Source organism: Daucus carota, chromosome 3, assembly GCF_001625215.2.
Source record: "Daucus carota subsp. sativus chromosome 3, DH1 v3.0, whole genome shotgun sequence".
NCBI lineage: Eukaryota > Viridiplantae > Streptophyta > Magnoliopsida > Apiales > Apiaceae > Daucus > Daucus carota.
The window spans coordinates 58,717,969-58,731,159 of record NC_030383.2 but is presented as its reverse complement, the minus strand read 5'-3'; the positions used below and the strand labels follow the sequence as shown (position 1 = coordinate 58,731,159).

At 36.2% G+C, this 13,191-nt stretch overlaps 3 protein-coding genes and 1 non-coding gene across 7 annotated transcripts; 2 read left to right on the top strand and 2 right to left on the bottom strand.

Moving 5' to 3' along the window:
* Positions 1-124: 124 nt before the first annotated feature.
* Positions 125-1,521, bottom strand: LOC108213607 (uncharacterized). The gene is made up of 2 exons (XM_017385414.2): positions 1,114-1,521; positions 125-611 (listed from the first exon to the last, which is right to left on the bottom strand). The coding sequence occupies exons 1-2, from the start codon at positions 1,448-1,450 to the stop codon at positions 355-357; spliced, it is 594 nt and encodes a 197-aa protein (XP_017240903.1). The 5' UTR covers positions 1,451-1,521; the 3' UTR covers positions 125-354.
* A 2,381-nt stretch (positions 1,522-3,902) lies between these two features.
* Positions 3,903-5,498, top strand: LOC108212795 (probable E3 ubiquitin-protein ligase ARI8). Its single transcript, XM_017384508.1, has one exon. It carries the CDS (start codon positions 3,903-3,905, stop codon positions 5,496-5,498), a length of 1,596 nt encoding a protein of 531 aa, XP_017239997.1.
* A 336-nt stretch (positions 5,499-5,834) lies between these two features.
* TRNAP-AGG (transfer RNA proline (anticodon AGG)) lies at positions 5,835-5,906 on the bottom strand. Its single transcript has one exon. It is a non-coding gene; the product is annotated as a tRNA-Pro (tRNA).
* Positions 5,907-8,438: 2,532 nt separating this feature from the next.
* LOC108215142 (uncharacterized) lies at positions 8,439-12,782 on the top strand. 4 transcript variants are annotated; one of them, XR_010290167.1, is made up of 2 exons: positions 8,439-9,591; positions 12,634-12,782. XR_010290167.1 is itself a non-coding variant. In XM_017387504.2 (1 exon), the coding sequence occupies exon 1, from the start codon at positions 8,550-8,552 to the stop codon at positions 9,510-9,512; it is 963 nt and encodes a 320-aa protein (XP_017242993.1). In that variant the 5' UTR covers positions 8,439-8,549; the 3' UTR covers positions 9,513-9,770. The 4 variants fall into 4 exon arrangements, 1 of the variants encoding a protein (XP_017242993.1); XR_010290166.1 differs by lacking the exon at positions 12,634-12,782 and adding an exon at positions 12,401-12,548; XR_010290165.1 differs by lacking the exon at positions 12,634-12,782 and adding an exon at positions 10,507-10,645.
* Positions 12,783-13,191: the final 409 nt, after the last annotated feature.

Here is a 13,191-nt window from a genome sequence, read left to right as displayed (position 1 = left end):
CACTAGTATCTCTTTAATTTATGGATCCGAAGATCAAAAAAATTATCTATGTTCTTCTTAGAAAATTAATCCAGCTGAAAGCTAGAGTACTTGTAGTTTGGAAGTGAAAATCGAAACTCGAAACTCGAAAATAACAAATAGATTTATCTTGCACCAAAGACTACAAATGATGCTTCAGGACTCTGTGGTCGACTAAAAAGTACATGCAAATACATAAAGGGAACTCAAACTCTCCAAGAAAAAACATCTTTCTTTTATTGTTCCGACAACAAACTATAACAATTCAGTCTAAAAATCATACTATAAATCTTTCTTGCTTCTTGATCTTAGATATATGGATAGGTCTGTTTATGATCAAGTCCAACGGATGAGGGGAATGACAGAGAATTTCATGAGGCCAACTTTGCAGTGGAAGCCATTGCTTTCACCACAAGCCAGATAGTAAGGCTTCCGGTTCTTCAGCACCAACTCAAATCCAGTTCCTGCACCTTGTGTCACTGAGGCCAACCTCTTTGCCCTTCGCAGGTCGCAATTCGCGAAACTACCATAGTTTCGGAGAAGATACACACTGTGAGGATGTGTAGTGTTGCTTGGTGGATCATACTTGAAGACTGCAAGAACAAAGCACATTTACATAAGTTATTGCATCAATAATTTACTCTGCTTCAAAAATGCAGACTTCTGCACTACTAAATTTTGTACTAGCCTTCCCTTTACGGTAAGTGCATCATCCACAACTTTTATTACTACTTCAATTCCTTAGAATTTTATGTTATTAATACTCCGCCAGGAATACAACGAAGGGTAACCTGGGACGGATCTAGGATTCAAATCTTGGGGGCACCAAGCAAATTTTGAGAAACATCTATATATTTTTAAATTTTGTTTGAGCACTTCTATAATTTTGTAAAATTTAGAATATTGAGAAAATTTGAAACAAACTTTTAGGGGAACACGTGTCCCCCGTGCCTCTTACCAGATCTGTCCCTAACCATTAATTAGTTTCTACCAAGAAATATTCTGAAATGAGCTCACTGAGGTAACAAATAGAACTACAAACGTTAGCAGCATGCAGTTCAGTAACAAATACATGTTTGTGAATTGTGAACATACCTAGAGTGTCACCGAGATAAAAGGGGCCATTCTTGATGGCCCAGTTTGTGTAGTTGAACCCAAACTGCCATTTCTGGTCATCTCCAACGACAATCCTTCTCGAGCTCTGCTTCACATTTGGAGCCTTCCATGGCCAGTTAGCCGTAAAATTGAAGCCCGGAGGACTGGTGTAATTTTGTGGAGAGTCTGGTGAATTCCATGGCCAGCCGGAAGTAAGATTGAAGCCAGAATCTGAATTTTGAGGCCCTTGAGCGAAGTTCCTGTTAGCCTCACTAGCCACCAGCAATGTAGCTGCAACAAGTAATAACATAACTAGTTGAACATACTTGAAAGCCATGATGGTTAAGACAATGTAGAATAATTACACTTGGTAAGAAATACAAAGATGGTTTGTGAATTGTGTGATGAAGTGAGTACTTGTTAATGAGCTTATATAGCAAACATTGTGACAAATCTAGAAGAGGAGAGTGCAAATTGGCCTAATGTTTAAGGTGGTGTTTGGCTACGGCTTTTAAGCCGACTTCTGGGCTTATAAGTTAGAAGCACTTATTTCGTACTGTTTGTGTAATAAGTCAAGAAGCACTTATAAAAAGCTAGGAATGCTAGCTTTTGTTTCAGGACTTCTGCTTATTTGCCAAACACTTTAATCACTTATAAGTCTTGTCTGGCTTCTAACTTCTACTCCACTTATTTATTTTAAGCAATAAGCACTTATTTTAAGCTCAGCCAAACGGCCCCTAAGGGTTTGCTAGTTCTTAATAAATGGGTTGGCATGACATTTGAAATTATTAATGTAAATTAAATTTGAGTCCATACTTGAAATTGTTAATGTAAAATGTGAATATGGATTTGCAATTGCAATCTACATAAAAGAAAAATGAGTCTCTACAATATAAGTCCACTAATCCTGCTTTGATTACTTAGAATTTGCCAAAGATTAGTTGGTCTTGTAAAAGGAAGAAGTCTTCTTCTTCAGCTTTTGTTGAAAAAAAGTGAAAAGAGATTGAAGAATATGTCAACGAAGTTTATTTGAGCATTAGTTTCTTGTATTGCATTTGAACCTGCAAATAAGTGCATCAAATTTCAAATAGTTGGCTGCATTACACATTGTAAGTTTGTAACACCAATGTGACATTGTCATGACGATTTCTTGGCATCACATGGAGGGATGAGAAAAAACCGATTTGAAACCGAAATCGAGCCGAAACTGAAAAGAATCGGAGAAAACCAATCTGAATAAAACCGATCGGAAATCGAAACTGAAAAATTAAAAACCTCTCCGATTTAAATGGTTGGGTTTTGATTATACTACCGAACTAAACTGGTTATTAAAATGATAAATAAAAAATATTATACATATAATATATAATAAATATATAATAATATTATATTTAAAAATTGATAAAACTATTCGAATATATAGACAAAACATAAGTCTGTAAATTCCTTATAACTCAGTCGAGTTTTGAAGAATGAGTAGTGGCAACTGCAATGTTTCTGATAGATATTGCTAAATGAAGAAAGCTATGCATAAGTTTCTTTTAATTATATGCGGTCGTCACTATACTCTGGTTTTTTTACTTAATTTCTGATAGCTGTTCATTATGTTCTGGTTGTCCATGATTTGGACAACATTTAGCCTGTTGTTTTGTATTGCATATTGAAACTTCAACCATTGCATGTCAAACACTGCGACATAATTTAATATGAGTCCCGGTCACTGACATATGAGAGGCATACAGGTTCTGGGCCGTTGGATGAATATCCAGCGGTTAGGATTAAACAAGATTTTAACATGTGGGAAAAATCTCGTCTAGCGCGGATTTTCCCCATCTAGCGGTTAAAAAGCGTTAGACGGATTAATAAATATGTTATAATACTTTTCATCCAACGGTCAGAAACTATATGTTCCTTAACATGTCCGTGACAATCATATGTCAGGTACCGCTACTCATTTAATATAAAAGTGGTGGCGGTTTGTAGTGTTTATCTTGCTTGTTTGTAATCGGGGTTCTAAATCAAAAAATAAATTAGGATTACTTAAAAAATTAAATATATTTATAAAATTCGAGTTTTAAGTTGCAAAATTCATAATAATAACTGATTTAATATTTTCGGACGTCCCTTCTGATTGATAAAATTACAACATCATTTAACTGATTTTGTGACATTAAAGACCTCAAATAGTTTTCTATCAGTTTTGATATTGAAAAACTTCTCTTTGCTATTATCACGATGAGCGGAATTTTTTAACCCTTCTAATTTTTCATCAATTAATTTTAATATTTTCTGTCTTAAGAAAAAAAAATTATATTTCAGTTACGTAAATTAAAATTTTTGTGCCCCTCTTAATTTTGTCCCTACACCGTTGCCCAGGACTAGGCGTGTTTGTATCTTTGTGAGAATTAATTTATCAGTATCATTTGCTTAAAAAAATTTATGATCAATATATAATTTATAAATCAAAATTTAATTAGTTTGAAATCCTATAACAATTAGGAATAGGAATTCGATAACATTTGCTCAAAAAGGAATTCGATAACATATCGAAATACAGGATAAAGTTTATCTTATAAAAGATGTATATATGTGATAATTTTTAAACTGTACCATGCATGATTTTGATTAGTATATTATTCTTAAAAGAACTATAATCCGTGTAGAAATCTGTTTAAACCAAGTCTCTCTTGTACAAAGAAAATCTTAGATACCATAAATCTTTACGCATTGTTTACATATACTCTGTTAATCCTGCTCTTGTTACCGTGTTTTCTTTTGTTCCAATACAGATGGATTATTTGGAAGATCCATATTCTGATGACGAAGGCTATGAACCAATCGATGAATCAACAGAGACTGTGGACTCAAAGAATTACAAGGTTTTGACGAAAGATAATATACAGCAAAATCAAGAACATGATGTTGCACTACTCTCTTCTGCTCTCTCTGTACCAAGAACTGCTGCTGCTGTATTGCTACTGAATTATAAGTGGAATGTCGAGAATGGGCAAGAAGCATGGTTTAGTGATGAAGATGCAGTGAGGGAATCTGTTGGTTTGCTCATGAAGCCTGATGCAGGATCACGAAAACACGGAGAGTTATTGGTATGTGGTATATGTTTTGAGCCTTATCGTTATAATGCACTTTGTGAAAGTGTTGTTGCTGTTGCGTATTGTGATCATAGTTTTTGTGCTGCATGTTTGAGGATTTATGTTAGTGTGGCTATTGATGAGGGTCCTAGATGCTTGGATTTGAGATGTCCGGAGATGTCTTGTCGTGCTGTAATTGGGAAAGATATGGTTAATTTGTTGGTGACTCGTAAAGATAGGAAAAAATATTTTGAATTTTATTTGAGATCGTATGTTGAGTTGAATAGCGAGAGGAAATGGTGTCCTGCCCCGGATTGTGGATGTGCTATTGAGTATGAACTCGGGAGTGAGAGCTCTGGTGTCATTTGTGAATGTTTGCGGAGTTTTTGTTGGCATTGTGCTGAGGATTCTCATAGTCCGGTTGAATGTGAGACGGTGAAAAATTGGATTTTGAAGAATAATTCGGAGTCTGAGAATGTGACATGGGTACTTGCTAATACGAAGCCTTGTCCTAAATGCAAGGTGCCAATTGAGAAAGGCATTGGCTGTATGCACATGACTTGTAAGCCTCCCTGCGGATATCATTTTTGCTGGATTTGCCTCGGATCGTATAGGTCTCATGATTCCAGGGCGTGTAATGGTTATAAGGAGACGGTAAGGAGAGGCGAGAGTGAAGTGGATAGGCTTAGAGCGTCCGCTAGGGAATACATTAGGAGATATGCTCATTATTTTGAAAGATGGAATGCAAATCGCAAGTCTAGAGAGAAAGCAGAAGCAGATTTACTTGAGGTAAAGACCACGAAACTTCAGCAACTTGGGGAAAAGCTCTGTCTGCCAGCAGGACAGCTGAATTTTGTTACGGAAGCCTGGGAACAGATTGTTGAATGTAGGAGAGTGTTGAAGTGGACGTATGTTTATGGATATTATATGGCACCGGAAGAACAGACCAAGACAGAACTGTTTGAGTATTTACAAGGTCAGGCTGAGGTGGCTTTGGAAAGGCTTCATGATTACGCGGAGAATAAGGTCCAGGAATACTTTAGAGATGATGCTGATTTGGAGAAGTTTAATGAGGTGTTTCGGAAGGAGCTTGCAAATCTGACCAGGGTAACTGGAAGATATTTTGCTAACTTTCTTAAGGGATTAGAAAATGGGCTCTCTGAAGTTGATGATGCTCCATTGGAAGTAAGGCATGTCTCACGGACCGATGGTGACTGGCAGTGTCCAATTTGCACCTTCCTGAATGATGGTGAGCATAACATTTGCTATAGTTGCATGATGGTTAGGGGGAGCTAAAGCACCATGCCAGAGATTCGTTAGGTAAGAATCTATCGAGGAAGCGAGAAAAAATGTCGTGTTAAAGGTTTAGGTACATTTTGCTTCCGTTTTTATCATGTAATTTATATTATGCAAGTTTTACATTGTTAAAAGGTTTACTTACATTCTGCTTCCCGTTTTTATCATGTATTTTATTTATGCAAGTTTTACATTTTAATGTTTAGAATAAACTCGTATTTTATATTATGCAAGTTTTACATTTTAATGTTTGTAATAACCTCAAAAAATGTTACATTTTGCTTTCCGTCTTTATGAATAAACTCAAAAAAATGTCGTATGTTGGCCACGAAAAAGGGGGCATTCCGAGAATTGAACTCGGGACCTCTCGCACCCTAAGCGAGAATCATACCACTAGACCAAATGCCCAGACGGTTCAGAAAACAGAACAATAGTTGGAACACCTGCCTGCCAAATATGGAGCATGGTGAACTCTGTTTCTGATTGTTCTAACAAAATGACTCAGAGTCAATGCATGCAAATTTCAGACACAGACAGTGGCTAGAGAAAGCTGAAATTCGGTGATTAGGACAAGTTTAACAAAGAACCATAGTTCAGCTAATAATAGGCCAAATGTGTTCTTTGAAACTGAATCAGAATTAATTAGTGAAGCGAAGAATCAGATATTTCCCATTAGCCATGCCAATGTCTTGCTGTATAAAATTTTTGAAGGCTTTATTAATCAATGTTACTATTTACTTGTCATGCTTCTTTACAGTATGCCACTCTCTCTGTTACTAATGATGGCCAATTTGCCATAATTATTCTAAAGGACTAGCCTCTTGAAGCCTTGCATTATTTCTTCTAGTCGCTCTAATGTAACAAAAAATGGCAATTAAGAAAGTGGTGGCAAGGCCTCCAAGAATCACTTCACCACCTGCAGGAGAGTCATTGCCTGATCCTTTAACATGATGTCCCTTGTCCCCGTGAATCTTGTCCCCAAGCGCGCTTTGAGGACTTTGGCTGGTTTCTTTGTTAGAATTTGAATGTTTGTCTATACCTTGAGGTGGTTTGGATGGACCTAGATGTGGTGCATCAGCATAGAACTTTACTATTTGAAGGTTGTGTTTCCCAAGTTTTCTGGTCTTGTTATTGCTTGATGAACTTGTATTCAGTGCTGCAATTGACTCACTGGAAACGGTAAAAATCATAAGAGAAGGTAGAAAAATAAAGAAGATGACAGATAGCTGCGCCATGGCGAAAATGTATAAAAATGTGATCTGTTGCTCTATAATATATGATCCAGAACTGATTATGTAAGCAGAGCCTTTTTAGGAAGTATATATAGGTGAATGGCGAGAAGCGACAACATATCTAAGACGACATTGTGTTCCAGCGTGGAAACTTCTCTTTATTTTTTATAAGAATATAGGCCAAAAATTAGCAAAAACAGAATTAAAAATGCAAGTTGTTAGCAGACTACAGGTAGCTATCAGCGGATTGTCCTGAGATTAGGGAAATCAATAATGAAACATGTGTGGTCTTCTGATTATGTTCGATACCACTATCATCTGAATCAGGGAACATGATCTTTTCATGTTTATATGTACAGATGCTACAGAGTACTGATTTATATATTGTAGTAGGAAATTAAGTATTAATTTGACTTCTTGTCGTGTAAATCTAGAATTTAAGAAGATGGCAGAGGTTGCTATTTAGGCTTGCAGCCATTTGAAGTTAATATTAAACCACATGTTTAGGCAACTTCTGCAGCATCTGATATGGAGCATGTGTTATGCAGCTGTTGCTTCAGCAAAATCTCTAGTATTTTAACTTCTTTTCAAAATCAGATTTGCTACATTTATGGCATTTTGTTGAATGTAGAATCTGGGACATGTGACATAGTGCATGTTTGGCGATGAAAAGCTAGGGCTTCTTTTAATAAAAAGTCGGCTTATATTTTTCTTGTTGACCCGCTTGTGTAAAGAAGCAAAAGTACTTCTTAAAAGCTCTAAAGAGGGAAGTTAGAAGTTGAGAAAGTATTCTTTTTACAACTTCTACTTCTATTCTATCTTCTATTCTAGTAACACTAAGTAACTTTTTATAAGTTTAGCCAAACGGCTCCATAGATTAGTAGCTTGTCTCCAATGACCGTATAGGACTTTCATTATGTAATTCATATTGCAGGACTGGAGCTGAAGGCCAGAAAAGTCTCCTCCTAACCTATTTAAAATTAATTTGTTGACATTTACTTGTCTGTAACATTATGAAATACTTATTTTTAATTTCTCAACATAAAAACAGAAATAATTTGTTGGAGATCCTGTGCCAAATTGCAGATGTAACTAGATTATACAGTGAGAGACAAGGCGTTGATTCGCAGAGCTGCGCGTGCAAGCAGCAGCTCGGCAACCTCAGACCATGCACATGTTTATCCTTCCAGCAGGAAACAACCTGTATTTTGGAAATGATCTTGGGGATAAATTAATCACATTATTTGAAACATAACTAAACAAAGTTTGAGGAGAAAATGTGCAGTTCTATGAAATAATGAAGTAAATGGATACAAGACTCATCGACAACAACTTGAAGGTTTGAAACTCGGGGAGAAAATTTTGGAGGGTCCTCAAAATCCTGCTTTCCTGCCCCAAAAAAACAGGAAACCAACCCTGAAAAGAATCACATTGAAGTGTAATCGAAAAATTAGTAAAATATTTTTTGGTAAGTAATCAAAAAAAATTAGTAAATCGAGAATCTTTGAACATAACTTTAGTATAGAAAATTTTGGGCATCATAAAATAATCCACTGATAATGGTAAGAAACAGGGCAGTAAGAAACAGGGTTTTAGGTCATTTATTTAACCAAATAATAAGAATAATGATAATAATAATAACAATAATAATAATAATAATAATTTATTAATTTATGGTTTTTCCTTCTACTAAAAAGTTCAAAGAAAATCAAGAACAGCCCTACAATACAAATCATTCATCGTTTATCATCTTCCATCTCTTCTCCTCCTTCTCTGCACATCTTCTTCAAACCTAAGACCCTGTTTGGCAAACCCCAAAATGTCAATCTTTCATATGTCACTTCCCCTACAAACCCCTCAAAATCTCTCAGCACCATCATCCAATTTCCTCTCAGGCCAAACACTCCTTACCCTCATCCCCAAATTCTCCCACCTCTCTCTCACTCCCACCACAAGAACCTCCACAAAAATCAGAATGGGGGGTGGGCCCAGGACATTCCCAGGTGGGGTCAACAAGTGGCAGTGGAAAAGAATGCAAGCCAAGAAAGCCAAACAGCTGCTTAAGGCAAGATTGGCTAGGGAGAGGCAAATTTATGAAATGAGGAAGAGGGCTGAGCTGAAAGCTGCTGTTTCGGAACTCGAGAGACCCTGGGAAGTTGTGGAGAAGGCCCCGAAGTTGTTTTCAGCTAGTGCTGATGAGCAAGTCCAGGTTTTGGCTGATAGGTTTCAGAAGCCTGGTGGCTTTGATTTGTGGTCTGAGAAAGATGGGCCTGAGTTGTTTAAGACTGTTGATGGGTTCCCCTCTGCACGATTTTTCCCGAAAGGGGTGGTTCATAGTATTAGGCCTTATGGGAGGGTTAATGAGGAAATTGAGGAATTTGGGGACTTGGGGAAGGGTTTAGGGGATGAGAAGGGGGTAAAGATTGGATCTTTTGATGAGTATGTTGAAAAGCGGAATTTGTTGAATGAGGGTAGGAAGGGGAAAGTGAGGAAGAAGAGAAATGGGAAAAGGGTGGGGGATTCGGATTTGAGGGATGTGAAAGATGGATCATATAAGATTTCGGACGATAATGGTATGAAGTTGAGGGATATGAGTAATGGGATGCATTCAAGAAAAAATGGGTATGATAGGGGTGATAGTGGGAGAACACGGGTAGTGAAGAAAGATGGGTCATTTGGTAAGGGAATGCATAAACGGGAAGTGAAAGTTGCTAATTCGGAGGTTTATGATATGGATTTGCAACGAGATGGTAGTTACTGGTTTAAAGAACAAAATGAATGAGTTTGAATTAAGGATTTCATTTGGATTTCTCGCCAGAGGATTGGTATATAGTGCTGGTTGAGCTAGGAGAGATTGATATGTAAGTAACATTATTTTGATTTATTTCTATCAAATATTTGATGTAGAAGAGCATTTACTTGTCATCACACGACAGCTTATCCATGTTTATTGCGTTTATAAGTTCAAGTTGTTAGCTTGATGACATAACAGGACTGAACCGATACGTGGTATACTAATTACACTTGATTATTGTTTGGATGATGATCAGATAATGAGATATTAATATTACGTATTTACATCTTGTTGCTTTAAGTTATTCACCCACCTGATTCTAAATTAATCATATGTTGACTCTGAAACATTTGTAATACATGTAATCTAAAGAAAATTACATCATACTGTTTTAAGTTAAAATTGTTGCTGGATTGCTACATAATACGTTGGTCATGATAATTTCTCTATAATTTATATCCATCTTTAGAGCACAGAAAAGATTGAAAACGTGAAAGATATTGATATATTGCCGATGCATCTCGATTATATTATTGAGGTACTTACATTCACCTCCGAGTACTTTTGATTGAGCTCTAGCCATTGTCATTTTGTCAGGCTTTGTGAGGCTAAATAATTTTATTTATTTCTCAAAATCTTTTAGCTTATGGGCATCCGGTGTCCTGCAAAACGCGTGTACCATATCTTACCATACCATACATGTACAGAAATAAAATGGTTTAGCTTGCTCAAGCGAGCAGGTCACCATTTGAATTTTGAGCATTTTATGTTGTTTTGTTTGGGGGTTAGTTGCTACAGAACACAAGCTTTAGGGAAACTAATTTCATATTATAGAAAACGAAAGGTGAGTTTACATAGTATTATGTACAAGGACAAGCCGGAGTAGTCCTGGAAGCTCATTAGCATCTGGAAAATGTATAATGAATTGAAGCCCCAAAACCAATTCCCTTGTCTAATGTTAAAACGGTCATCCCTATTGCAGGCCACACTTCCACACTAGATGTCAAAGGGGCTATTACAATGGAATTACTTCTAAATCATAGCACTGGTCGTTTTTATTCTGAAACTAAATTAGCTATCACAGAGAGAGTTAAAGATTCAGTATCAAGATGTCTAATATTATATGAATTACTTGATATCAGATGAATTGATAGCTTGAAGCATCTAGGATTCACTTATTCATACAACCATCTTAGCTTTCATTAAGCTTAAATATGCAGAAAATCAGATATAATCTTGGTTAATGCTATTATAAATTCCCTAAGCCAGTACTTAAATATTTTTACATGCTCTATCGACAGAAATCTTACATAGGACTCCACGAAACTGTTGCTGCCAAATTGATTCATCCAATCATCCTACTAACAGACTAGGTTCAAACGTGCAAAATTTATATATTTTAAGATTCCTATTATCGTGTTCACATTTTAGTAAGAAACTGAGGTTCATCCTCGAATCTCTTTTAATTAGCCGGGGCTGGACATGATTCAAGCCAATCATAGGCCGTTTGATTGTTTATTTGATGAAAACTCGCACGTGCTCATTAGAAAGTCAAATGAGTTCTGCTGAAGCTCGAACCATGTATATTTGTTAAGGCTTCTGAGTAGTTTGGATATAAGTTTGTACTAACGAACCTGCTAACTCTTTGATATAAACATGCATGTTGTGTTTAGTTGGGGTGAATGAATTTGGAAGGAACACAATGAAATTTGAACATTGTTGTGGGCAATTATTTATAAATTTCATTAAAATCTCCATTCTATTACTTACACCCTATAATAAAGATCACACCTACAATTTGTGAAGGAATGCTCCATCCTCTCCTATGTTAATTGTTAAGTTTCTTCACAAATCTTCTAATAACAATTTTGCACTCACTCAATTTTTTTAAAAAACTTCCCTCTCCTACCTCTATCTTTTTCATTTATTATTATTCATTCAATTCCATTCTCCCCAACCAAACACAATATAAGTGTATTTGAAAATGAGGTTCTGTGAAACCGAACTCGTGGGTCAAGAAATGATCATGAAATACCAACTCCGCTCAAACACAATATATTTTAAACTAGCTAAACTCAAGCACATTCCTGATCCCCGAACATTGTATTTTTTAGCGAACCAAGCTCTGCGCTGCTCGGGTGGTTATCATTGCATACATAACTGGTCTGAACTTCAATTGATTTTAATGATTTAAATTCTATTGTCACTCTTGAGTTTAATTCTGCTCTTCTCAGTGGTCAAAGCACTATCACTCTTTAGCACCTTTTAAAAGTGGGTTCTTACAACCATTACTGACCTATCCAGTGGATCTCAGTAGCTGCATTCCTTTAGTATTTTAAAAGAATTGATCCATGTGCTGCAAATGTGCAGAGTTTTTTTTTCTTTACGCATAAAATGATTCGTAAGAATGTCAGTGACTCCTATCATAAGAGGCTAGGAATGATTTTCTTCTTTATTTCCTCTGTTGTTGGCAAATGGTTGGATCTGGTCCTGGTTAATTTGGTCTCTTGTCTTAAAATGGCACAACTGTGCTTTCTGTTGGTTTTTCGTAATCATTCTTGTCTAGCTCTAGATTGTAATCATTCTGTTTTAGCGATAATGGATTTTTCTTTAATTAAGAGATATTGAAGATATGATTGGTCAGTCTTGGTTTCTAATTTGATATGAAGGAAAAGTACTTGCTATTTTGAAATCTCTGGAAAGTGGAAGCCACTTACTTATTACATAACCAAATGTGCTTCTGTAGAACCTTCTATCTTCTTTGATCTTAAATTCAACTGTTTGACTCTTTAGCACTAGTTTAAAGTGAGGGTTCTAATATTTAGCCACCCTCTCGAGTTGATCTAAGTGGGCTTCATTCTTTAATATTTTTTCAGTGAATGAATTGGTCCATCTGCTTCATTTGCTCCCTGCAATTTGAATTCAGGAACATTTTTCACCTGCAGAATATATTTCATAGTGGTTTGAATCAGTGGCTTCTTTTACAAGAGGCTAGAAGTTCTTTTCTTGTTGGCGGAAACATTCAACATAATATTTTCTAATACGCCACTAATAAGTTATTTTTTAGCCATATGTTATTGGTTGACAAACGTAATTAGTTGACTTGCAGGCCACTTTACAAAATCGGTGCTGTTCATAATTGGAGAAGGTATAGTTTCTTCGCTCATGTGTTTCTGTAATCATTCTTTTCTGCCTTTAAGCTTTGAAATAGGTAATGCAAATCATTATTATGGAAACATGTTAGCTTATGACTTCTTATTCAATAAAATCTTCTGCCCCTGGCCACTTGGATTTAACAGAGTGGCCGTGGGCAGTCAGCGTAGTAATTTAGGGAAGATGTGCCGATTATGGAAATGTAATCATGAACCAAGGTCCAATATGTTACCCCGGAACATGTAAAGGAATGTAATGTGCAATTATATAAAGTTTAGGTATAAATCTAGGTCGTTCCGGACCAGAGAGATGTGTTTTGATGTTGTGGTTAGGACTAGAGAGATGTGTTTGTGTTTTGATGTTGTGGTTAGGACTAGAGAGATGTGTTTGTGTTTTGATGTTGTGGTTAGGACTTGGGAGTTTGAAGTGGAAATGGAGATATCTGAATTAGTGTAGTGCACCTTGCTTTTGCATGGAGAATATAAGTTAGGTGAAACTTGAGAAATAGGTGGAG

Coding starts and splice junctions, on each gene's coding strand:
- LOC108215142 (XM_017387504.2), top strand. CDS start 8,550: ATGTCAATCTTTCATATGTCACTTCCCCTACAAACCCCTCAAAATCTC.
- LOC108212795 (XM_017384508.1), top strand. CDS start 3,903: ATGGATTATTTGGAAGATCCATATTCTGATGACGAAGGCTATGAACCA.
- LOC108213607 (XM_017385414.2), bottom strand. CDS start 1,450: ATGGCTTTCAAGTATGTTCAACTAGTTATGTTATTACTTGTTGCAGCT. Junction 612..1,113: donor TTATCTCGGTGACACTCTAG/GTATGTTCACAA, acceptor TTGTTCTTGCAG/TCTTCAAGTATGATCCACCA.